Source organism: Schistocerca cancellata, chromosome 4 (genome assembly GCF_023864275.1).
Source record: "Schistocerca cancellata isolate TAMUIC-IGC-003103 chromosome 4, iqSchCanc2.1, whole genome shotgun sequence".
Classification (NCBI taxonomy): Eukaryota; Metazoa; Arthropoda; class Insecta; order Orthoptera; family Acrididae; genus Schistocerca; species Schistocerca cancellata.
The window spans coordinates 303,902,017-303,929,632 of NC_064629.1; the positions used below are offsets into that span (position 1 = coordinate 303,902,017).

Here is a 27,616-nt window from a genome sequence, read left to right on the forward strand (position 1 = left end):
TTATCTGACTGTAACATTAGCGGTAACTTAAAATATTACTGGATTTCCGGTGTGCTACGCGGGTGAGTCAAATGAAAACCTTAAATTTGCAATAACAAATCGAAATTTCGCGCCGTTATCCTGTAAGTTGGTAAGCGTGTTACAAACAGCGTGCAGAAGGGCCTGTAGGTGGCAGCATAGTGCAGGTGCACACGTACCGTCGCAGTATCAGTATAAAGATGGCCGACCCACTTGCGACTTGTGGCCAAAGAGCGGCGTAGTATGCTGCTGCTGGCCTGCCTGTAAACAGGTTTAAAAATAACAATAAAGAAAAAAAATTGCGACTTGCACCAGGAAAGAACAGCGTTCTGTTATTCGGTTTTTGCGCAGAGAAGGTGTGAAACCTACTGAAATTCATCGACGAATGAAGGTTCAGTTCGGTGATGCATGTTTGTCACAGCAGCAAGTCTACGAATGGAGTAGGAAGTTCGCAAATGGTGTGACTTCAGTGGAAGATGCTCCTCGCCCTGGTCAGGCACAAGGAGTTGTGACTCCACAGAACATTGCAGGAGTTGAAGCCATAGTGAAGGAAACCGGCGAGTGGCACTGAATGACATTGCAGCATGTTTACAGATTAGTCGTGGGTCAGCACACTACATTGTGCATGATGTGCTCCAGTTTCACAAAGTGTCTGCAAGATGGGTGCCACGGCAGCTGACTCCTGAAATGAGAGAACGACGTGCTGATGCTTGTGAAGAATTTCTTTGGCGCTTTGAACGAGAAGGTGATGGCTTCCTTGCATGAATCGTTACTGGGGACGAAACCTGGGATCACTTCCACCAACCGGAAACGAAGAGAGCGAGCAAGGAATGGCGCCATTCCTAATCACCAAATCAAAGAAGTTTCGAACAGAACCATCAGCAGGGAATTTTATGCTGACACGCTTTTTGGACGAAAAAGGCGTCATTTTGGAGCATTACATGCCTAGAGGGACCACTGTCACCAGTGCATCATACACATATCTCCTAAACAATCATCTGCGGCCTGCAATCAAATCAAAGCGACATGGATTGCTGTCAGCAGATGTCCTTTTGCAGCATGATAACGCAAGGCACTACACTGCCCGTACAACAGTTGCAACAATCACAGACCTCCATTTTGAGTGTCTTCCTCATCCGTCATACTCAACAACCTTGCCCCAAGCGATTTCCATATGTTTGGACCACTCAAAGACACTGTGGGAGGAAAGAAGTTCCGTTCTGATGAAGAGGTACGCCACGCGGTGCATGAATGGTTGCGCGGACTAGCAAAAGATTTTTTTTTCTAAAGGAATTTATGAACTTTGTAAGCGCTGGAGGACTTGCATTGAAGTGGGGGAGATTATGTTGAAAAGTGATACAGCTTTGTACCACTTCTGCACAATAAGTAATATTTTAAAAAATATTTAAGGTTTTCATTGGACTCACCCTCGTATATTAACTGCAGCCGCGTGGAGTGGCCGCGCGGTCAGAGGCGCCATCTCACGTACTGCGCAGTCCCTCCCGCCGGAGGTTCGAGTCCTCCCTCGGGCATGCGTGTGCGTGTGTGTGTTGTTCTAACCATAAGTTAGTTTTAGTAGTGCGTAAGTCTAGGGACCGATGACCTCAGCAGTTTGGTCCTTTAGGAATACACACACATGTGAACATTTTGATTAACTGCAGGATAGCAACTTGCATTAGCCAGTTCGATATAGAAACAGCCAAAGTTGCAAGATTCGCTTTTTATTTAACTGGCAACAAGTTTCGATTTACCTGAAACCATTTTCAAATCATCCTGCGGAACGGAATATTAAAATTACAAATTATTCGACAAACTATTACAAAAATTATTGAGTGCATATGACAAGACACAGAATATATCGTACCGGTACATACTTACCAGACAGGCAATACAGTATTTTCCGAAATAGAATGTAAACCATGTCAAGATTTTACACATACCTACAACAAAGCCAAGTTTAACAAAAAAAAATGGTTCAAATGGCTCTGAGCACTATGGGACTCAACTGCTGTGGTCATAAGTCCCCTAGAACCTAGAACTACTTAAACCTAACTAACCTAAGGACATCACACACCTCCATGCCCGAGGCAGGATTCGAACCTGCGACCGTAGCGGTCGTGCGGTTCCAGACTGAAGCGCCTTTAACCGCTCGGCCACTTTGGCCGGCTCAAGTTTAACAGAAAACGGTGACAGAACATATATATAACTACTAATATATTACCTCTGGTCCCACAAGGGTTCCTCAGGTAGGGGGTGACTTTCCTGGGTGTAGAGAATGACTTATTACAACTTCCATTCGTCAAGCATAATAAAACAGTTAATGCAATAAAAGTACAAGTAACTACCACACTTAAGCTCTTTGAATTTTTTTCAGAAACAGCGGAAATTTAAATCTTTACTTGTGAAGTGTCATTTAAAATGGTTTTTATAATTATATATTCTGTTAGATTTGTTTCTGATTAAATATTTTACGATTATGATGTATTTCAAAAGGTGATGGTAATTTTTCGATGTCATACTACTTTGGTTCCTTTCCACATTATGATGTTACAAGTCGCTATAGAATACGACTTTTGTTTGTATACGCCATATGTGGAGCTGCTGTTGTTCACTGTTCATTGGTTTTAAATACCTTGCTGTTTTTTAAAAAAAAATATTAGTACGGAAGGCAAATGGAAGCTTATATTTGTTAGGGGAATTATGGAAAATTGCAGTGCAAGTGGCAGACAAACCTCATACAGGCCTCCTTTGAGACTTATTCTAAAGTACTGCTTGAATATTCGGAGCCCAATCAAGCAGTCCTTTCCACAAACGCCGAAGGAACGCAGAAAAGCGGTTCTACCCTCGTAAGAGGTCAGTATAGCTCATTAAAAATTTAACAGAGATACTCTGTAAACCAAAAAGAGAATTTCTGGAAGGAACCGGATATTGTTTTCGCGAAACACTGTTAGATAATATTAGAGGATTAGTGTTTTACTGTCTGTATCAGAAATGCGAGATCAAAGCACGTACTGAGGCGTAGTATCATTCTCCCTCTCTCAGTAACTGAGTACAGTGGACATGGAGTGGCTAATATTAGTAGGAGTACCCTTCGCCTTGCATTACAAGGTAGTACCCCAAAGATTCGAGAAGCGTGTCCTATACAAGGTATTCTTTTGGACAACAGAGCAGCTACTGCAAGCAACAAATTTTGCATTTCTCCTCCTGAAATTGCGTTTCGTCCTTGAGCCTCACCACTCAAAATATTATCAGGTTCACTGAGCAACCTTATGTGGCCGCCAGATATGGTCGGCTATACATCACATTGGAGAACAATTTTGCAGATGTCAGGGGCAGCAGCAGAACGGGAATTGAGGAAAAGAGTGGAGCCGTTTGGTCAAACTTGGTGAATTAGTCTAAAAACACAAAACCTTCACTATTAATCAAGTAAGGTTTCTTCTAAGGTACCTTTCATATGCCTTCGAACTACAAAAAATTCGTAATAGTGGTCATGTAGCAAGTCTCTGAGGAAGGCTACCGCTGTCTCTCTGCAGACTTTCATTCCTCTCTCATTACGGAAAGAGTTATCGGATCTATATTTCCTCTCTAATTATTTTCTGTGGTGCAACCCAAGAAATATAGTAACCAGCTGCCCAGACGCTTTTCGGACTTGGAACCATCTCGAGCTGGCGTAGGCGGCCACTCGGCGATTACTGCGCTACGACACAGCATCAGTGAACCTTAGAGTGTGTGCGCTACGCATTCAAAGCAGGAAAAGGAGCCATAAATTACAGGACGAAAGGCAGCTGCAACATGCAAAAAGCTGTCTATGAAAACCTTGTACTGACGGCGCGAAACTACACAAAATGTGGCTGGATGCTGTATTTCTTCTTAGTAACTGAACCCAGTCACGGAACTCTGTTACCATTAACATGGATAAGTTCTTATTTACATAAGTTCGCCACTTCCTTGTTATATTCAGAATAACAATTTCTTCCACTATTTTAAGTATGTGTACCGTTCTAAATTTGCTCTTTTCTCTTTAAAGATACTTCAATGCAGTTCATAGTATAGAGCGGCATGTAACAGCCCTTCTCCTAAATGACATATTGTGAAGAGACTTCCCTGTTGGCTGTGCGCTCTCACTAGTATTACAGTCACTATCTGATGTCTATGGATAAGAAGCGAGCCTCCTACTTTGTCTTACTGCAGTTTCTCTGGTTCCGCTATTTCTGTACAGAACACACACGAGATTACAAACGTTTAAATTTGTTATGCTGTGATCACTATCAGTCGCATTTGTTACAGCACTTTGGTAATCTATTCGTGAAGATGCTGCTCGCGAGAGCCATATCATTATTCGTTATAACGTCTACACTACTGGAGAATGATGGAAATGGGCTTGGCAGAAATAGTTTATCCATTTCCAGTGCTCTCTTTTTCATCCCGTGTGCATAGCTGGGCACAAGACAGTTAATTTGTTAATCGTTAATTAACAAAGTTAACTTTTCGAGTAACGGATTAACTTTTAATTTTAGAAAGCGTTAACGGATTCTAACTTCCGTCAACTTTCTTTGCGTTCGTTAATCGTTAGTTAGGCACCTACTATTTACAACAAAAATGACGCTACGCATCCCGCGGAAACATTGTCCGGACAAGTTTGGGTCATGTAGGTGTCTGGCTACGCCGTGGTGCGCTCGATTGATGTAAACAATCGAGTGCGAGCGAGAATAACTGTATGTTTGCTGTTAATTGTTGGTTGTTTACTGAGTGCGCACTAATAATTAATTACTACTTTTTGTTAGTGGATTGACTGTGGAAACTAAATCATCGCATCGCATTCTAGCTCTCACAACCATCTAAAGAGAAGCCATCTGTAAAAAGTGAAGCCCAGAATCTAGTAAAAAAAAAATAATAAATAAATGTCCGCAGCTCGTGGTCGTGCGGTAGCGTTCTCGCTTCCCACGCCCGGGTTCCCGGGTTCGATTCCCGGCGGGGTCAGGGATTTTCTCTGCCTCGTGATGACTGGGTGTTGTGTGATGTCCTTAGGTTAGTTAGGTTTAAGTAGTTCTAAGTTCTAGGGGACCATAGATGTTAAGTCCCCTAGTGCTCAGAGCCATTTGAACCAATCTAGTAAAAATGTCACTGGACATAAAGTCAAGAGACTCATGATGCGGTATTTCTTGGGGAACAGGTTTTAATAAATGTATTCATTAAATATAATTTTCTATAGGCACAGATAATTTGTCTCCTAAACGAGCCTCCCTCTCGGATGAAAACTACAGCATGTTGATGTTTATGTAGGGAAATATGCACGTTATGTCAGATACTAACTGATTCTCCTGTATTTTGATTCTTCCCTGACTTAACATTGATAACTAATTAATCATTATTAAACTAAATTATTAAATCATTAAATTGTATTTTTATGTACCTTCGATGTACTATCTACTTTCCAATCAAAAGATTTTTATTTAAGCAACGGTAATACGTTTGATTCACTTGCTCATTTCACTACATCCAGAACATAAACTTTCCTATTACGAGTTAACGATTAATGATTAACTTCTGATAAATCTCCTGTAAAGTAACGCTTTAATGTTCTTACCTTTTTTTAGTAACGGATTAACGATTAGCGAGGTTAACTTTCCGATTAATGTTTCCCAGCTTTGTCTGTGTGTTATTGTTCCATACAGGGAGTTTGGATTCAGTGTGCACAAGTTCATATATACTTACGTAAGTGTTGTTAAGCTTAATGTAGTGAACTTTTGTGATACACAACGTTTAACAAAATGTTAGCGACAAACGTCGAGGGGTTGTATTGAAAGTCTTGAAGAACAGATTGAGGACAAGAACCCATTCCGAAATACACTGCGCAAAACAATTAAAGAGTCACTCTTTTGAAACCTCTTCGTTTTCCCCCAGTCCGACGCAGCAGTGTGAAATTTGGCTCAAACGTGTCTACGAATTTCTTCCGCAATGGTGCAAAAGTGTGGCGCCCTGCGCCGGCTGCTGTGGCAGAGCGGTTCTAGGCGCTTCAGTCCGGAACCGTGCTGCTGCTAGGTCGCAGGTTCGAATCCTGCCTCGGGCACGGATGCGTGTAATGTCCTTAGGTTAGTTAGGTTTAAGTAGTTCTAAGTCTATGGGACTGATGACCTCAGAAGTTAAGTCATATAGTGCTCAGAGCCATTTGAACCATTTTTTCCCCAACCCGGCCGGGAATCGAACCCGGGACCCCGCGATCCAGAGGCAGCGACGCTACCCACTATACCACGAGCTGCGGACTCTGTCAGTGGGCCTGACAACATTCAGGACGTCGGATTGCATCGAATGCATCCACGCATGCCACAGCATTGCTGAGACGGCCAAGTCTAATAAGTCAGCGTACCATCTCTCGTTTTCAGCCGTAAAGGTGGCATAGCGGAATGTTTTTGCCCTATGTCTTAGACGATCTGTAGAGTCGTTTCTGTTACTCCTAGAAGTTTTGTTACAGGGTGTTACTGTTACACAGGAGCTGTCCCGGGAGGAGCGCGCGCGCCTGACGGACCAGTCGCTGCTGCTGTACCACATGGTGTCCGGACGCGTGCCGTCGCAGCACTTCCGGGCCGACCTGCTGCTGGAGTCGCGCTACACCGGACATCACCTGCGCGTCAACAAGTACGCCAGCGGGGTGAGCACTCTGACACATCAAACGCTACCGTATCTATCTTCCATGTCTGTGAGTTACTACTCCTGTTGCACACAAAATTTGTCGTACACGAGATCTTTGGGTACGTTTACTCTGCAGCCTCGCTGACCATTGTTAAACATCGCATCTCGCTGCTCTCCGGGAGTCTTCAGCATCGCTATTTGAATGGATTACTTGTGTAGTGTTGGCTGAACAGCCAACACCGTGTTACTAGAGGAGGCCGAAAGCACGCGTTTTAGCTCACGCAGGATGGCGTGAGGAGGGAAGGACTATATTGGCGTGAGGTCTGGAACGTGACAAGAAATTAGAATTCAGAGTGCCGGCCGCGGTGGCCGTGCGGTTCCAGGCGCTCCAGTCCGGAGCCGCGCTGCTGCTACGGTCGCAGGCTCGAATCCTGCCTCGGGCATGGGTGTGTGTGATGTCCTTAGGTTAGTTAGGTTTAAGTAGTTCTAAGTTCTAGGGGACTGATGACCACAGCAGTTGAGTTCCATAGTGCTCAGAGCCATTTGAACCATTTAGAATTCAGAAAGCGGAAGAAATTAGTTTGATACTTAAATTTAATCCATTAAAGATGAACGTCGCTCTTGACGGTACATGATTCACAATATTATCTGTTCAGATTATAGTAACTGAATATGGCGCCTTGCTAGGTCGTAGCAAATGACGTAGCTGAAGGCTATGCTAAACTGTCGTCTCTGCAAATGAGAACGTATGTAGACAGCGAACCATCGCTAGTAAAGTCGGCTGTACAACTGGGGCAAGTGCTAGGGAGTCTCTCTAGACTAAACCTGCCGTGTGGCGGCGCTCGTTCTGCAATCACTGATAGTGGCGACGCGCGGGTCCGACGGATACCAACGGACCGCGGCCGATTTAAAGGCTACCACCTAGCAAGTGTGGTGTCTGGCGGTGACACCACAACCTGTACTGATGTGAAACGAAGACTATATTTTCTAGGTCATTTGACGATAGTAACAGTCGCTCGTTCGCTTGGCAAGAGAAAGAAGAGTCGGTGTGGATGGCCCCGTCGTATGCAGTATACACTGTAGAAACTTTCATTAGTTCTCATAACAGCTCAAAAATTCTCGAGAGAATTTTTTCAGGTTCGAATGTCGAATGCAGTTTTCTATTTTATTTAGGGTTGAATAACACTTAGGCAGTTTTTTGTTCTACTGATTTTTATTTGTATGAACTAGTTTTCGGCTTATTAGGCCATCTTCAGATAACTACTGGCTATTGTTTACAAGGAGCTTGTGTTTTTACGAACCAAACATTCTGGACTAAGATACAGCGCACTTACATACGATCTTTAATTGTGGTATTGTCTTTGGAATTGTCAAACGTGTCGTTTGAATTTTTGTTCTGTGAAACTGTTCTTTAACATAATAAATCACATTTTATGGTTTGTCAGTACCATGTATAACAACAATTAGAATTATTTAGAATACACATTATTACAAATTTACAATTTTTCGGTATTTGTTGTGAACAGTTGCACTGGACATTAATTGTTGGTTGTACAACAACGAAGTTTTCTTTGGCGGTTACATTTTGTTATTAGAGAATTGCGCATTAATATATACCAAATATTATAATGTTACAGTTGAGTTACAGTTAGGAATGTAAACACATAAGGGATATTACATTATATTGGGGTGTGAATTTGTTAACTATTGGGACACTTTGTGGTTATTAGCAGATTTACTTTATTGTGTAAAGGTTAAGAGTGGTGATGTGCTCAGTTGCAATTGGTCATTTAGGACCAGCTGGGGATTTAGGGCTAAGTGTTTGTTAATTTCAAGTGCTTCTAGTAGGCTGAGTTTTCTGCCTTTGTTGGCTATATGTAGCACTTCTGTGTGTGTTAGATATTTGTGTCCTTCTTTGAGCACATATTTGACCGATGTACAGTTTATTGCAGTCAGTGCAGGTTATTTTGTAGGCCCCACTGTTGCTTAGTTTATCTGTTTTGTCCTTGCTGTTGAATAGGAGATTAGCTGTAGTACCTCTTACATGAAATGATATTTTATACTTTTGGGCTTTCAGTGTTTTGGCTAGTTTGTCTGACAGCTTACCTAGATTTTCTATTTTATTTTAAATATTTCTGAACCATAAACAGACATATGAGATGAAACCTAAAATTACTAATACAAATTTTATGCAAGACGCATTAGTAAGCTTACTCATTCTGAGGTATAATTTTGTAACATTTTCTTGGACATCTGCTTCATGACCTACAACTGTTGTATATTTTAATCCTGATGTTTTATCAAACAAAATTGTACATTATGAAGCTGCGGTGATCCGTATATCTCTTGTCTCAAATAACTTTGTATTTAGAAAAGGCCGCGTGGAGTTGCCGCGCGGTTTGAGGCGCCATGTGATGGATTGCGCAGCCCCTCCCGCAGGAAATTCGAGTCCTCCCTCGGGCATGGGTGTGTGTGTGTGTGTGTTGTTCTTAGCATAAGTTAGCTTAAGTTCGTTTAAGTAGAGTGTAAGTCTAGGGACCGACGACCTCAGCAGTTTGGTCCCTTAGGAATTCACACACACCCTTTCAGAAAGGACTGCAAAAAATGCCTGTTCAAAATTGTTTCTTGCAGTTCTCACTCTTGAATTTATCTCCTTAGGTCAAATTGACTCCATACCTTTAGATTTCAGAAGCCTTTGACACTGTCCCCCATAATCGCCTTTTACTCAGATTGCGTGTCGATGGAGTATTGTCTCAGTTGTGTGACTGGATTCGTAATTTCTTGTCAGAAAGATCACAGTTCTTACTAACTGACGGGAAAGCATCGAGTAAAACAGAAGTAATACCTGGCGTTCCCCGAGAAAGCGTGGCAGGACCTCTGCTGTTACCGACATGCGTAAACGATGTAGTAGACAATCTGAGCAGCCCTCTTATATTGTTTGCAGATGTGCTGTCATTTACGGTCTTGAAAAGTCATCAGATGATGAAAACCAATTGCAAAATGATTTAGACAAGATATCTATATGGTGTGGAAAGTGACAATTGATTCCAGATAATGAAGCGCGTGAGTCATCAACACTAATTCTACAAGGAATTCGTTAAATTTTGGTTGCACTATAAACCACACAATTCCAAAGGCTATCAGATTAGCTAAATAGCTAGTGATAACAATGATGAATAACTTAAAATGGAATGATCACACTGAGCCGGCCATGGTGGCCGAGCGTTTCTAGGCGCTTCAGTCCGGAACCGCGCGACTGCTACGGTCGCAGGTTCGAATTCTGCCGCGGGCATGGACGTGCGTGATGTCCTTAGGTTAGTCATGTTTAAGTAGTTCTACGTTCTATGGGACTGATGACCTCAGATGTTAAGTCCCATTTGAACCATTTGATCACAATGATAATGTTGTGGGGAAGGCGAACCAAAGACTGCGTTTTATTGGCACACTTCGATGATGCAACAAATACACTAAACAGACTACCTACGTTATGCTCCTCCGCCTTGTGCTAAATTGATTGGTTGGTTGATTGGGGAGAGGGGACCAATCAGCAAGGTCATCGGTCCCATCGGGTAAGAGAAGGATGGGGAAGAAAGTCGGCCGTGCCCTTTCAAAGAAACCACCCCGGCATTTGCTTGAACCGATTTAGGGAAATCACGGAAAGCCTGGATGGCGGGACGCCAGTCCATTGTGCTAACAACTGCGCCCCCTCACTCGTTCTTCTGCTATACGTAACTGGACACGAGAAGATTAACCTGTTAATTGTTAATTAACGAAGTTAACTTAATCTGAGTCCGCTAATCATTAATCAGGTACCTACTATTTATGATAAAAATGACGCCACACCGCCCACGAAAATTATGTTCTGAGAAGCTGGGGCCATGTAGGTATGTAGCTACGCCAAGGTGCACGAGACTGATGTAAACAATCGAGTACGAGCGAGAATAACTAGGTGTTGGCTGCTTATTGTTAAGTTCGCCTTAAGTAGGCTACTACTTTTATTATTGGACTGACTGTGGAAACTAAACCATGAAATTGGATTCTAGCTCCACAACTAATAAAAATTCGTGCCCGTATTTAATTGATTACTTTAAATTCATGAATACGTGGTGTCTGTTCTTTCGGACACATCCGAAAGAGCAGACACCATGAGGAATCTGCAGCTGTAATACATGTTATCTAATTGAAGGTGGAAGGAGGAGAAAGGAAAGGAGCTTATGATATCTGCTGTTTTGGGACTTCATGCGGAATCAGCAGCGACGAGTGAAAAATGTGTGCTGGGCTGGGACTCTAACCCGGGATCTCCTGGTTACTGGGCAGTTGCATTAACCGCTGCACGACCCGGACACTAGGCGGATTTTGGGAAGGATTAATTTGTCCAGGACTGCTGGTTTTTCATCACTCATTGCAAAGTGAGTTCTAAAAGTCCCACGAGAAAGCCGCACGTTATATAAGTGCTGTAAGTAGGAGCAGAAAATGGCCAATGAAAATGCCTACATTTCATTCACTCCCGATATGTATTAATTGGTAGACAAGAATTTAAAATAATTTCTTCGAGAGATCTGTAGCTCGGCGAAATCGGCGAGCCGGCTGCAAGGCCACGTGGGACTGAGGCGGCAAGTCGTGGGCTCTCGGCGCCGGAGTTTGTGTTGAAAGTGGTTCTTATTCTTCTGGAAGTCGTTCGTTATCAACGAAGTTACTTTTCCCGCACGGAAAGCCTACAGAGGATTCGAAAGTGCGTTCCTGTATACGGACGTCGAATTCTGCTTAGGTAGTTTTCTGTTTTTCTCGTCGAGTGTCTAGGTTATAAATCGTGGACTTGTTCGCTAAAAAGAGGCCTCAAGGCAGAGCGTGGAGCCATTGGCCAGTTGGAGGTGGTGCTGGATAAAAGTGACGGAGTTCGCTAGGGTTAACTGATAACGAAAAATTTTTATTTGTTTAAGTGTCAATTTGTGAGTGGGGTTTTGGTGTGACTCTTTCCCTCTTGAATTTGATTTACTGCGAGCTAAATGCACCTGTAAGACTAACTGGACTTGTTTCAGCCTCATCGGGGCATGCAGGTGACATGCGAGCAGCGGGGATACAGGGTAAACGTACGCTTACTATATTTTGTTCGTGACGGGGCCATGTTGGCTAAGTCAAGCACCTGGAACAAGGTATCCATCGTCATGTAAAAACGCTGCTTTGACAGGCAACCGTCTCATGTGAGTGTTGTATATTCTTGAATTCGAGTAAAACTGTCGCCACAAGGACCAACCGCTTTCGTCAACGAAGTGTGAATCACGAGGTCTCTTATGGCTTGAAATTATGACAGTCGCCGATACGAGATAGCACCCATAAAAATCAGATATGGAATACTGAAACAACCATCCCACACAATGACATAACACGTCTGGGATCGTTGAGATTAGTATTTTAATGGTAGTTTTGACTTGAACGGAATAACACTGACTTTGAGAGTTCGTTACACTTATCGTTATCTCTCCATCGACTCTTGTCGCCTCCTGGCGCGGGCGACAGACCATGAACTTAATGCTAGATCGATATTTTTAATAGGGTTTCGGAGGAAGTGTGCAGAAACTTTCAACTGAGACCTAAAAGAGGTAACATTTATTCTATATAACTTTATAAATAACTAATTACGCAAATGAATAAGACTGCTCGGTGCTCTCAGGGTCGCTTGAGCTAGATCAAAAGTAGGGGAATACATTACATAGCGTGGCATGTTTGAGGAGTCCTGCTGCTTCAGAGGCTACCGATCGGATCGTTTATCCGGCTCACTGCGTCAATGGACCATCAAGTAAACAAACATTATGCCTGCATTCGGTATCTGACCTCCTATGTGCCGTGCAGGGTAGCCGCGATGTCTCGGGCGTCTTGTCACGGTCCGCCCCGTTAGAGGTTCGTGTCCTCCATCGGGCATGGGTGTGTGTGTCGTCCTTAGCGTAAGTTAGTTTAACTTAGATTAAATAGTATGTAAGCTTAGGGACCGATGACCTCAGCAGTTTGGTCCCATGAAACCTTACCACAAACTTCCAATTACCTCCGATGTGCATCTAGTCATTGACTATGCAAGAATCGGCCGCTGCCTTCGCAGTTCGTCTCCGAGCCGCCTCTCTCAGTCTCAAACGAAAGACTCCTCCTGTCTACGAATTATCGTAGAATCCACAAAATCTCATTTTCCACTTCTATAACAAAACTTCGTCACCTCTTCCGTTCGTTATATATGACCAGTATATCGTCACAGTTGGCTTAGTTCATGCTTTCTGCCCGCCAATTCCTGTCTTTCTCTCTCTCTCTCTCTCTCTCTCTCTCTCTCTCTCTCTCTCTCTCTCTCTTGCTCTCTCCTTCTCCCTCTCTCTCCATTCTCCTCTCATTTATCTATTTTCCCCTTGATTTTCTTCGCCCAAGTACGTTGGAGCGCCTCACATTCAATGTACTTCAAAACTAGCATTCCTTCACAGGGTCTTCAGCAGTGGGCGTAACGAAGTGTTTAGGCGCCAGAGATAAGATTGCTCTCTGCATGTCGTACAATAGTGTTTACTTGTAACTTCATGCTAATAACCTCAAGCGTGATCAAGGGGACCTCTGGGTCTGTACCAAAATATGCCATATTGCGCGTATGAGTAGCTGGCATAACAATTTAAGTTCTGTCCGCATTCCTGGAATTCCGCTACGACCAGCGGAGCCTGGCAACACTGTGACTCTGCGAAAGGTCGGTTTTTGTCAGTATATTACAGTATGGATACAGGCACAGCATCGCATTACGTTTGGATCTGGAAAAACGTAGCCAACACTGATGACTCACCTTACCTGTTGGTACAAATGGATAAAAACAAATGGATAAAAACAAATGGATAAAATGTAACAAGACTTCTGCTACATCTGCCATCGAATCTTGCTATGCAGGTCTCATGTTCAAACACTTTGTTCATCAGCAGCAAATTTTTCGATGTCTTCACATTCAGCAAGACAGATCATTACCTCTGAATGCTCCACAGACATATGAAACCATCCCGGCATTTGCCTGAAGCGATTTAGGGAAATCACGGAAAGCCTGAACCAAGATATTCGGACGCGGGTTTGAACCGTCGTCCTCCCGAATGCGAGTCCAGTGTGCTAACAACTGTGCCACCTCACTCGGTCACAGATATAGGGTACGTTTCTAACTCCCAAAATCGTCTGAATTGAACTCTCTTAATTACACGTTAAATTTTGTCCAAAGATGAGTACACATCACATGCTGCTTTAATCAGTGCTGTGAATTGTGGATGACTGTTATAGGTCCGTGTACTTATACCTTGTGCAGTCCACGACATCATTTTACCATATTTGTCATTAGGGCGGAAAGGGATCTCACGCGTTACTAGGGAAGGGTCTTTCATCCTGTTGCTCAACAGTTTAGAACATTTTATGCCTAAATTATTCACTAGAATTTTTTACAGAAATTGTGTAATTATATATTCTCATCCTATATTACTATTTCTTCGCTGTTATACAACTCCTCGCCCTTAACGAGAAAGGTGAGCTGCCAGTAGTAAAAAAAATGTAACATCCATCTGAATGACGCATAAAGTAAAACAGAAAAATATTTACTCCTCAATAAATAAAATATTTGTGTATTGACGTTTCGTTATTTAATGTAAGACAATGGTGATCCTTATTGAGGATGCTATTGATGGTGGTGTTAATAGCACTACACACACCTACAAATGGTAGATTGGGAGAAAGGACATTGAGTGGTCGTTGTGTAGGTTGTGCAGTGGCAACGAAGTGAACCTGAGTAAAGATGTTTGGGAAAATGTACGACGGAAGCCAGGCCGGAGATGTGGAAGTGAAGTAAAGTAGGGAAGCTGTGAAGGATGAAAATGCCCAACTAGTTCTCTACGGAAGAACTGATGCTAACTCGTAAAGCATCAGTTAATTTACGCTGTACGAGGGTTCGGAGAATCTAATTATGTATAGTAGATACAGTGCGTTGATAGTGTGACAGAGTATTAGGATAACCAATGTGCGATACGATAGTGATTTATCTTACAGGTGTGCTAGAGCTGTACGAAGTTCCTAGGTGTTCTATGTAGAGAACAATCGAAATGAATTTGGTGAATTGGTAGAATGATTTCTTCGTGGGTAGGATGGCTCACACCAAATTTTTGTAGATATAGACGTTGGAAAGCGAGCCATTCCTAAGTTGAGCCGGAGAGTAGTTTTGGTGTGTTTCGGGTTGATTGTTAGTAGATGAAGGATTATGATATCCTCTGACCATTTAAATACGGTTTGTTGCTAGTGCAGAATCATCAAGTGACTGACAAGAAGAAGTGCCTTAAGTAACTAGTTAAGGATTGCAGAATGTCACCATGAACGACAGAGGCGAACGTAGCAGACATGAGGGTCATCACCCAGCGGTTCGCCAGCCGAGCATCTCTTATTGCTTTATTCACAGTATTCATTCGAGACCCATAAGTAACAATAGAGAATGTGAAATTTCATCAATTTTCTGTAACACGAAGGCAAAGGTACATGAAGTAGAATACGACTACAGTCTCAGACGAACAAATTCGAAGGTCTTGACACTATTATTCAATCCTTAAAGGAAAACAAGTATAGGATGTGTTAGCAGTGTCTACGTTCAGTACTGCAGAACGCGTGACACTTTTGTATCATGGAATGACGCAGCCACTAGAATTTGCCTGGAGGTGTGCGAACATCTTCACGCTATGTATTTCCTTTCAACAGCGCTTCTCATTCACTTACGTTTCATAAACAAAGTTCTTCAAATATCTCCAGAGGAAGAATTTCAACTAATTTATATTGTTTCTCGTTAGGCACTGATTACCACCTTTTAGAGGCTATGTAGCGTTTCCTGACAGTTATTTCCTGTCCTCTATTTGTTTATCCTGGCACTTTCCAAGGAACATTCTGTAACACTTCGCACACATTAACACATACACTATTACGCTTCTATGTGAACATCTCATGTCTGAGTTCTGTTTGACACATAGACGTATGTACGATCCCATGAACTTATATCCATTTACGTCGTATATGTATTGAAGAACATCGGCCTAACAGTCTGGATTATGACGCAAAATCAAGGCACCAATAATAAATAAAACATAACAGAATGAGAAATATTAGATTATTCACTAGTTCTGTAGGTACAAATATACTAAAATATAAGCTTTCGTGAATGGCATTTACTTCCATTCAAACGTTTGGTTTTTGGTTCTTAAAGTCTGATTTAAAGTAGTTGTCACTTGACGTTTGCGCTGCGAAGTTGCGGCGCTGTCACGTCAAGCACTGGCTGGAGGCAGCCGCCAGCCGCCTCAGCGCATCGCTACCCCCGCCGATAGAAAATCGTTTTAAAGCCTGTATCTTCTACAAATAGTAAGTAAAAAATTTCAAACCCACATCTGATGTATTTCTCTACAATGTCTCTCAATCTGTCAAATATCTATTCTTAATTGTAATTAGGACAAGAGTTACGTTAATTTGTTTGAAACCATTTAAATTCTCGATTTCGCAAACAGCTTCTAACTTATCACGTCATTACTGAAAAACTATTGGTGTTACAGCAAAATATTTTTTTTTCCATTCATTACCAAAATAATGCACTCGGCAAAGAATCCTTAAAAGTTTTCGTAGTGCATTACGTTTCCTATATATAAATTTCTAAAAAACGCGTTTTTAAGCAACCCTATCACTACTGAACTCGAAACAAGTTTGTTGTTGTGGTCTTCAGTCCTGAGACTGGTTTGATGCAGCTCTCCATGCTACTCTATCCTGTGCAAGCTTCTTCATCTCCCAGTACCTACTGCAACCTACATCTTTCTGAATCTGCTTAGTGTATTCATCTCTTGGTCTCCCCCTCCGATTTTTACCTTCCACGCTTCCCTCCAATACTAAATTGGTGATCCCTTGATGCCTCATAACATGTCCTACCAACCGATCCCTTCTTCTGGTCAAGTTGTGCCACAAACTTCTCTTCTCCCCAATCCTATTCAATACTTCCTCATTAGTTATGTGATCTACCCATCTAATCTTCAGCATTCTTCTGTAGCACCACATTTCGAAAGCTTCTATTCTCTTCTTGTCCAAACTATTTACCGTCCATGTTTCACTTCCATACATGGCTACACTCCATACAAATACTTTCAGAAACGACTTCCTGACACTTAAATCTATACTCGATGTTAACAAATTTCTCTTCTTCAGAAACGCTTTCCTTGCCATTGCCAGTCTACATTTAATATCCTCTCTACTTCGACCATCATCAGTTATTTTGCTCCCCAAATAGCAAAACTCCTTTACTACTTTAAGTGTTTCATTTCCTAATCTAATACCTTCAACATCACCCGACTTAATTCGACTACATTCCATTATCCTCGTTTTGCTTTTGTTGATGTTCATCTTATATCCTACCTTCAAGACACTATCCATTCCGTTCAACTGCTCTTCCAAGTCCTTTGCTGTCTCTGACAGAATTACAATGTCATCGGCGAACCTCAACGTTTTTATTTCTTCTCCATGGATTTTAATACCTACTCCAAATTTTTCTTTTGTTTCCTTTACTGCTTGCTCAATATACAGATTGAATAGCATCGGGGAGAGGCTACAACCCTGTCTTACTCCCTTCCCAACCACTGCTTCTCTTTCATGCCCCTCGACTCTTATAACTGCCATCTGGTTTCTGTACAAATTGTAAATAGCCTTTCGCTCCCTGTATTTTACCCCTGCCACCTTTAGAATTTGAAAGAGAGTATTCCAGTCAACATTGTCAAAAGCTTTCTCTAAGTCTACAAATGCTAGGAACGTAGGTTTGCCTTTCCTTAATCTTTCTTCTAAGATAAGTCGTAAGGTCAGTATTGCCTCACGTGTTCCAGTATTTCTACGGAATCCAAACTGATCTTCCCCGAGGTCGGCTTCTACTAGTTTTTCCATTCGTCTGTAAAGAATACGTGTTAGTATTTTGCAGCTGTGGCTTATTAAACTGATTGCTCCTGATAACGACATCCCCGCCCGGAGATCCGAATGGGGGACTATTTTACCTCCGGAATATTTTACCCAAGAGGACGCCATCATCATTTAACCATACAGTAAAGCTGCATGCCCTCGGGAAAAATTACGGCCGTAGTTTCCCCTTGCTTTCAGCCGTTCGCAGTACCAGCACAGCAAGGCCGTTTTGGTTATTGTTACAAGGCCAGATCAGTCAATCATCCAGACTGTTGCCCTTGCAACTACTGAAAAGGCTGCTGCCCCTCTTCAGGAACCACACGTTTGTCTGGCCTCTCAACAGATACCCCTCCGTTGTGGTTGTACCTACGGTACGGCTATCTGTATCGCTGAGGCACACAAGCCTCCCCACCAACGGCAAGGTCCATGGTTCATGGGGGGGTCGAAACAAGTATGACGTTTAAAATCTCTATCTCCCATAAATATTATGTAAATATTTTGAAATTTACGTACAGTATCGGTCTCAGTGGTATCTTTAAGCATATCAAATATCTTTTCTTAATTTTAATTAGGCCCGTTGTTACATTAACTATTGAAGTGTGAGAAATTTTCGCGTCCGGAAAAGTTTTCTTCTTTAGATTGCAAATCTCGAAAACTATTACACACATTGAATAACATCTTGGTGTATATACAAAATGAAATAGAATTAAAATTCAGTCTAACTTACCGTAAGGAGATGACGAGAGCTGGCCAAACAGTATTTCTTAGTCTCACAATAAGAATAAGAATTAATAGAAATAAATTCACAAACAAAATATTAATGGCAGTAAGTACACTACACACTAATCAGACAATGAGCAAACACCGCTTAATTCAGAGTCAGAGTCAGTGGAACTATCCGTGTCGCTGCTCGCATTGACAGATATGATCAAGTCTTCGACACTTTCTTGTAATATACCTTCATTGTTCCATGCGTCCTGTATCACTCCTTTCACGTAATGCACTACCTTCTGCCAGTCTTCCCATGTCACAATTTCAACTGCCTCTTTCAAAAGGCGTTCCACTTCGGTTAATGTGAATTTCTTATTTTCTGCAGCAATATGCCGTTTAACCTGAGCCCAAATCAGCTCTATTGCGTTGAAATTGCAATGGTAAGGAGGCAATCTGAGCACTTTATGCCCATATTTTTTTGCTACTTCATCCACAATGTAAATAGGGTCCTCTGGCTTGTGTTGCGATACAAGTTCTAATAATTCTGCCCTTGTCAAATTACTGTCGAGCTGTACCTTATGTTTCTGTAACCAGCTAACAATGTCGTTTTTCCTCGTTGCCTTTGTGGGTGCTTTATCTTGTATTACTGAGTGATAAGGAGCGTTATCCATAACAATGATAGAGTTTTTTGTTAAGTTCTGGAGCACACAGACTTCAAACCATTTCACAAAAGTATTGTGGTTCATCTCGTCGTGGTGGTCGGAGGTCTTATTTGAACTGAATAGCAGCAGACAATTTGGAATTAAACCTTTTGAATTTCTGGCATGTGCTACAATTATCCTTTTCCCTCTGCCGATCGGAGCTGCCATACTAACGCTGATGGTACCGTCTGTCCAGCCTTTTTTTTAAACTGTGTCCTGCATTCACCCACGTTTCACCAAGTCAAACGATATCTTCAAAATTTGTCCCCACTAATTCTCTAAGAAAGCGGCATCGGCAGGCTGCAATATCTTGGCGTTCCATTAGTAACTTTCTGCCAGAGATGGATTTATAGCGGAATCCTAACATTTTCACGACTCGTAACAAAGACGATCTACTACCCTGAAACAGGTCAGTCGCTGTGAGGGTAACATGTAGTTTTTTGAGTGTTGGATACTCCTTCCTCGGGGACTGATGAGCTCAGCAGTTAAGTCCCAAAGTGCTCAGAGCCATTTTACTCCTTCCTCGAATAAAATGCGTATATTTGACGACGAATGGCCTCTTTTTCCCAGGTGTCTCCAATTTAGATGATTCGCTTGAGCCTTCTTTCGTGAATTTCTCCTTGCGGATTCTTATTACTGATCGTTCGCTAACTTGTAGAGCAGCTGCAGTTCACTCCGCCACCTTATCCAAAGGAACGAGAGGTCCTCCTGCATCCCTCTCTCTGTCAAAATACTCCCTTAAGGAACACACGTATTCACGCGCCTGACTGCGTATACGACTCCATGTCTTTTTGGAGGTTTCCGAGGAGTGTGCAGCCTCGGCCTCCCTCTCTTGTGACTGCTTTCATCAGACAACGTAAATACGCGAAGCTACAAGTCACTCAAATCTCTCACCCGCACGTCTACAACGGCTCGCTGAGGACTGGCTGGCGCAATGCCTTAGTCAGCTCGGCAGAGCGAAGTGGCAACGCAGTGGCAGCCGGCTGCCATTGGTTTGTTGGTGGCGAGAGCCCTGCAGCCCGTTGCCTGTCAAGTGACAACTAGTTTAAATATAGGGCATGGTCGTAGACAAATACCTCACAGTAGTGTATAGAAATATGACATAAGAAATACAAAGCGAAGGAGAGTCACAAAGATAGAAACAGTAAACGAAATTCTTTGCCGAGCAAAACAAGGTGCACTGTAAAAAAGCTTTAAACCGTACTGGAACTAGCGGGAGAAAGACCAGAAATATAGAAAATAGAGAACTCGTCTCGACTAACCCCCCCTCCCCCACCACCACCACCACCACTGAACTCAAATGCCTCTGTGTTGATACTGGTATCCCCACATGGGTCCTTTGTGTCTGGTAGCGGAAATGAGATCTTGGCACATAATTTTGCGTAATTTCTGTGCTGTCTAGTAGCGGATGATTTAAACAAGTAAAACATCAAACATTCGAAAAGGGTTGCCAGTGTTACGATGAAAACGACGTAGGATTGTCTTAAACAGCGGGAGAGAGATTCCATAATAACTACTTTTCCACCAACACGACCCCTATCAAGGTTTTAGACGTTCTTCTGGTCCTTGTTGAAACAGATCTGCTCACTGTTTCCCTTCATTCTTCACTTAATTTAAGCGTTAAGTTAAGGTTACGTGTGTTACCTTTAAGAGATAAAGCTCTTTTAAGGGAAATGTGTTGTCAAAACAATTAACGTGTAAGTGCAGTATCGCGCTCATCGGGAGAGATGATATCTTGTTCGACAATGAAAATTGTAATAAGGAGTATGAATGCATGATTATTTGGAAGCATCTCCAAGAAATCATAAACCTAAAACATACCTTTGGATTGTGTCCTATATCGAAATGAGGCCTACACATAAGCTGCAGATTCTGTACGTGGACGATGTAGTGTACGTGATACTTCAAGTGGAACCAATACTTCATTCGGAACTATGTGGCGCTCACATATAGCCATCCTATGAGATATCCATACAACGTGGGACATGTCCATAGTGCCGACTTCGCGAAAAAAATAAAACTGAAAACTAGATTTTTTTACAAACGAAGAATAAAGTGAATTCGCTTTTTTTTTTTTTTTTTGTATTTCATGAACGTAGAAATGGGCACACTTGCCTCGCCAGCGAAACCGCATGTAGTTATGGTAACACATTTGCGTGACTCCATATTTGCTGATTAAACTTAAAATTATAAATACTACATAAAACTGTACGTGGCCTGCGACTTATATAAAAGCACACTTTTCTCCCTCAGTCCGTTTAAATATCAGATTTAATTTGGCACGACAAAATAATGTGTAATTAATAGATGAGCACCTGATGACGGCATCATGCCGCTGAAACCCGTCGTCCCAGGTTTGTATTAAAACGTGACTGAAGTAAGAACCTGTGTTGCTTGTACAATGAGGTGACAAAAGTCGTGGGAGCCTTCTAATTTCGTGTCGGACCTCCTTTTGCCCGACCTAGTGCAGCATCTGAAAGTGGCATGGACTTAACAACTTCAAGTCCCCTGCAGAAATATTGAGTTACACTGTCTCTATAGATGTCCATAATTCCGAAAGTATTGCCGGTGCAAGATTATGTGCATTAACTGACCTCTCGATTATGTCACATAAATGTTCGATGGGTGGCCAGATCATTCACACCAATTGTCCACAATGCTCTTCAAATTGTTCACAATGTTCTTCAAACCAATCACGAATAACTGTGGCCCAGTGACATAACATCGTTGTTTGGGATCGTGAAGTCCATTAATGGCTACAAATATTCTCCAAGTAACCGAACATAACCATTTCCAGTCAATGATCCGTTCATTTGGACCAGAGGACCCAGTCCATTGCATGTAGACACCGTCCACACTATCATGGAGCCACCACCAGCTTGCACAGTGCTTTGTTGACAACTTGGGTCCATGGCTGCGTGGGGTTTGCGCCACACTCGAACCCTACCATCAGCTCTGTCCAACTGAAATCTGGACTCATGTGACCAGGCCACGGTTTTCCAGTCGGCTAGGGTCCTACCGATGTCGCCACGAGCCCAGGAGAGGTGCTGCAGGCGATGTCGTGCTATTAACAAAGACACTCACTAACGCCAACTTTTGCCACACTGTCCTAACACTACGTTCGCCGTACGTCCCACATCGATTTCTGCGGTTGTTTCACGCAGACTTGGTGGTCTGTTGGCACTAACAATTCCATGCAAACGCTGCTGCTCTCGGCGTTAAGTAAAGGCCGTCGGCCACTGCATTGTCCGTGGTGAGAGGTAATGCATGAAATTGGTATTCTCGAAACACTCTTCACACTGTGGATCTTGGAATACTGGATCCCCTTCCAGTTTCCGAAATGGAATGTCCCACGCGTCAAGCTCCAATTACCATTCCGCAACCGAGCGGGGTAGCCGCGCGGTCTCATGAGCCTTGCCACGGTTCTCCCCGTCGTAGGTTCGAGTCCTCCCTCGGGCATGGGTGTATTTGTTGTCCTTAGCGTAAGTTAGTTTAAGTTAGATTAAGTAGTGTGTAAGCCTAGGAACCGATGACCTCAACAGTTTGGTCCCAGATGAACTTACCACAAAAATACCACCACATTCTGCGTTCAAAGTTTGTTAATTCCCGTCGTGCGGCCATAATGTCGTCGGAAACAGTTTTACATGAATCACCTGAGTACAATGCGCCCCGATAGCTGAGTGGCCAGCGTGACGGGTTGCCGTCCTACGTGCCCGGGTTCGATTCCCAACTGAGTCGGAGATTTTCTCCTCTCAAGGATTGGGTGTTGTGTTGTCTTTATCATAATTTCATCCCCATCCGGCGCGCAGGTCACCCAATGTGGCGTCGAATGTAATAAGACCTGCACCAAGGCGGCCGGACCTGCCCCGCAAGGGGCCTCCCGGCCAATGACGCCAAACGCTCATTTCCATTTTTGCCTGAGCACAAATGGTAGGTCCTACAATGCTCTGCTCTTTTATACCTTGTATACGAGATACTACCGGCATCTGTATTTGTGCACATTGCTATCCCATGAATTCTGTCGCCTCAGTGTTTAGGTAGCAGGCTACAGTGGCTAAACCACTTAGGCAAATGCCTATATGATTCCACTAACAAGTTCAATTACATTTTCCTTCCCCATTCTTCGCCAATCCGAACTTGTGCTGCGTTTGAAATGCCCTCGTTATCGATGGAAAGTTAAACACTTACTTTCGTTATTCTCCTTTCCATGAACTACGTGTGAATGGCTTATGCTGAATCAAAGCTTCTTGTCACTTCATTCCCCATATGAGATGTAGCAAGCCTTAGAAAAAGAAGACAGATTTCAAATTAGGAATGCAGTTGCTAGTAGTTAAATCTGACAACACGTCATTGGTCGTGAACTCCAACTATGTACAGGACAGCTGTACGAGTGACGAGAATTTGTCGATCGTAGGACAAACGTGAACTCCCGTGACGCTACGATGATCGTGTCATGCACGTTTCTCATTTCAGAGTTGTCGTGCGGCGATAGTCTACAACTAGTCCAACAAGTAATCACGTGAAGCTGTCACCGAAACACAGCATTCGAAATGCTCTCATGCTGATCTGTGATTTGTATAAGGAATCGCTCATAATTTTCATGTGACGTCAAAAAGAATTATAAAAATAAAGCAGGGAAAATATTAAGTACCCTATAATCGTACCGTTTATATATCATTTAGCAGATGGAACGTCTTAACAACTCCATGAAATAGAAATATGTTTGAAGATCTACTTAGAGTGCTGATTCGGAGCGTACTCAAGAAAACTGATTTGCTGGGTAGCCACACGAAGAAAAAATTACACTTTGTTATTGGTTTGTGACCCATTGTCACGAGTGTTTGTGGGACGTACTAAAATAGTGTGGAACGGTTGCCTTCAGTTATTCAGTTAGAAAATCAAGTATGTATCAGTGTCACGCGGATTACTCAGGAGTGATTATAGAGTGTAGTTTTGTGTTTATGTTGTTTATCACCGTGGAAATGAGGGGAAAAGGAAATCTGGTGCACCACATACCTTCGCCACTAAGTTCGCATCAAGGGCCCGCAGACCTTACTGTGCCTCATATAACAGACACACTCCCTGAGAAACTGCAACATTTTATAATTTTCACCGAGGACATTGGCTCAGTCTCATGTACAGGAACGTTACTCCACAATCTTTCCTTTTCCTGCCAGCCGAATATAGGGTTACTTATAAGCACTTCGGAGTTTCAGAAGATGACTGTGCGAAAACTTCAGTACATAAACAACAAAGACATATTTCTGTGGACAGAGCATCTCTCGAAGTTTTTAACTCACATTACCGATGCATAATATGGGCACCGTCTGCAACCCGGTAAGCCGGTCGATGTGGACGAGCGGTTCTAGGCGCTTCAGTCCGGAACCGCGCTGCTGTGGTCGCAGGTTCGAATGCTGCCTCGGGCATGGATGTGTGTGATGTCCTTAGGTTAGTTAGGTTTAAGTAGTTCTAAGTGTAGGTGACTGATGACCTCAGATGTTAAGTCCCATAATGCTTGGAGCCATTTGAATTTGTCACCCGGTAAACAGCAATTTTAAGAGCATTTCATTGAAGTCGCTGGCGCAAACTGCACGAGAAGGCGTAACAACGACTTCCGCTTTGTAAATCTTTTCACTGGGTTGCCCATATGCAGACACGAACTAATTCGATGCGATAGTACGGGGCGGATGATTTGTTTACATTTTCTTACACGCCTACCCACTAGAGCAACTGTGCCACAGCGCGTATTACGAATCGAAACATGGAGAAATGCTCTCTCTACCGGTACGTGTCATGTTACTGTCTGTGTTGTATGTTCCACGCAGTCATCTTCTGAAACCACGGAGGTACTTTTTAATAACTCTGTATTGGTGATAAAAGTGTGTTGCAACCGAGTACGGGGTGTGTGTCAGGTGGAGACGGTGAACTGCAAGCGGATCGCGCGCCGCGACCTGGAGGCGACCAACGGAGTGGTTCACCTGGTGGACGGCGTGCTGGACCCCGTCTTCGTCGAGAAGAGGGACGTCGCTGAGATCATCATGGAGGTAAGACCCTCATCACCCATCTGCTTAATGTCAGGCACCTTCTCTCGTCATCGCTATCGATATCTTCATTCGTTACAGTCAGTTTGGAAGCGCAAACTGAAAAGACATTTGCTATCTTACCAGGAGAGATGTTAAATACATGTCAATGCTCAGTAAGAACGTCATATTCAAATAACATTCCGATAAATTCTCTACTCGTCACCTGACAAAATGTCGGAATCATGTAGGAAAATCATCTTATATAGACGTGACTCGTAAAGTGAGTGTTCCTGTCTGGTGGAGATGTGGTAGTAGGTGGACCAGACGTCGAGTCCAGATGACACCACTCCGTAACTCCTACTGTATGCATAGCTCTCAGGGAACGCTCGTCTCGAATCGGCGATATGCAGTATCCCATGTGTAACTCAGATGGAAACCACTGTTCCGGTTAACTAAATTGTCATTCACTTGTATTTCCACATTCTCTTTGTTTACAAAGTCTCAGAATCTATAGACAGGACAAGGATTCCTTGCTTTACGTCCAACAGCTGTCCTTCAAGGATACTGCGCCCTGGCCGGTGTTTCACATAGGCCCAGTAGTGCAAACACTCTGACACTTGTCAGTTATCTTTATTAATAAACACATTCTGCCAATATGTAAGGGTCGCAGAGAAGCGGTTACTAATTGCCCATATACTTTACGAACAACAGCCAAAGCAGTAGAAAAGTTCACCTCCTAAAACTTTTCCTTTCACATAATTGTATAAAGGCACAAACGCTGTAGTATAGTCGCAGACCGATGTAGAATACTAGTACTACACCTTCGTACCGTGCAGATTTGATACAAATGCACGTATTATACACACATCAAAAAAAGTTTTGCATCACCTCGGTTCTGAGAGTTCCAGAACCTGTACAGAAAATCGGAATAGAGATCAACATAAACATCATTTCAGCCCTTTTTACTGCTCATGAAAACCACTCATTGCATGTTGTACCACCATACAGCGAGATCTTCAAAAGTGGTGGTCCAGATTGCGGTACCCACCAGTACCTCCAATACCAAGTAGCACGTCCTCTTGCATTGGTGCATGCCTGTATTCGTCGTAGCATACTATCCACAAGTTCATCAAGGTACTGTTGGTCCAGATTGTCCCACTCCTCAACGGCGATTCGGTGTAGATCCCTCAAAGTGGTTAGTGGGTCACGTCATACATAAACAGCCCTTTTCAGTCTATCCCAGGCATGTTCGATAGGGTTCATGTCTGGAGAACATGCTGACCACTCTAGTCGAGCATGTCGTTATTCTGGAGAAAGATGTGCACGATGGGGGCGCGAATTGTCGTCCATGAAGAAGAATGCCTCGCCAATATGCTGCCGATATGGTTGCACTGTCGATCGGAGGATGGCATTCACGTATCGTACAGCCGTTACGGCGCCTTCCGTGACCACCAGCCGTGTATGTCGGCCCCACATAATGCCACCCCAAAACATCAGGGAATCTTCAATTTGCTACATTCGCTGGACAGTGTGTCTAAGACGTTCAGCCTGACCGGGTTGCCTCCAAACGCGTCTCCGACGATTGTCTGGTTGAAGGCATATGCGACACCCATCGGTGAAGAGAACGCGATGCAAATCCTGAGTGGCCCATTCGGCATGTTGTTGGGCCCATATGTACCGTGCTGCATGGTGTCGTGACTGCAAGAGGGAGTGAAGTTGCACATCATGCAGCCTATTGCGCACAGTTTCAGTCGTAACACGACGTCCTGTGGCTGCACAGAAAGTATTATTCAACGTGGTGGCGTTGCTGTCAGGGTTCCTCCACGCCATAATCCGTAGCTAGCGGTCACCCACTGCCACAGTAGCCCTTGGGCGGTCTGAGCGAGGCATGTCATCGACAGTTCCTGTTTCTCTGTATCTCCTCCATGTCTGGACAACATCGCTTTGGTTCACTCCGAGACACCTGGACACGTCCGTTCTTGAGAGCCCTTCCAGGCACAAATTAAGAATGCGGACGTGATCAAATCGAGGTATTGACCGTCTAGGCATGGTTGAACTACAGACAACACGAGCCATGTGCCCCCTTCCTGGTGGAGTGACTGGAACTGATCGGCTGTCGGACCCCCTCCGTCTAATAGGCGCTGCTCATGCATGATTGTTTACATCTTTGGGCGAGTTTAGTGATATCTCTGAACAGCCAAAGGGACTGTGTCTGTGATAGAATATCCACAGTCAACGTCTATCTTCAGGAGTTCTGAGAACCGGTGTGATGCAAAATTTTTTTTAGGTGTGTGTATTATAGGGGCACTCAAACGAAAACCGACAACGGGATCATGAAATTGTTCCATTAAAAAGCAATTACCACACGCGTTTAGACGTTATATTCCTATGGGAGACGGGGCGATAAGTGTCTGTTTCGTAGAAAGCGGTCGACCGCTGACGCAGATGTCAAAACCACACGGCCAAAGATCCGGTCTGTAGGTAGGACTACTATGTTTTCCAACCAAATCGCTGAAACGTAGCAGTCGTCCGATTGGCAGTGTAGGGCGAGCGTTTTCGTACAGCACGATACTTCATCTACAT

The 27,616-nt window shown here is 43.3% G+C and overlaps 1 protein-coding gene across 1 annotated transcript in view; it reads left to right on the forward strand.

Moving 5' to 3' along the window:
• Positions 1-27,616, forward strand: part of LOC126184540 (transforming growth factor-beta-induced protein ig-h3-like) — a 356,879-nt gene that overhangs the window by 246,480 nt on the left and 82,783 nt on the right. Inside the window, exons 5-6 of the mRNA XM_049926949.1 lie at positions 6,509-6,667; positions 24,923-25,054. Coding sequence (XP_049782906.1) covers positions 6,509-6,667; positions 24,923-25,054 — 291 coding nt within the window. The remainder of the gene's footprint in view (positions 1-6,508; positions 6,668-24,922; positions 25,055-27,616) is intronic.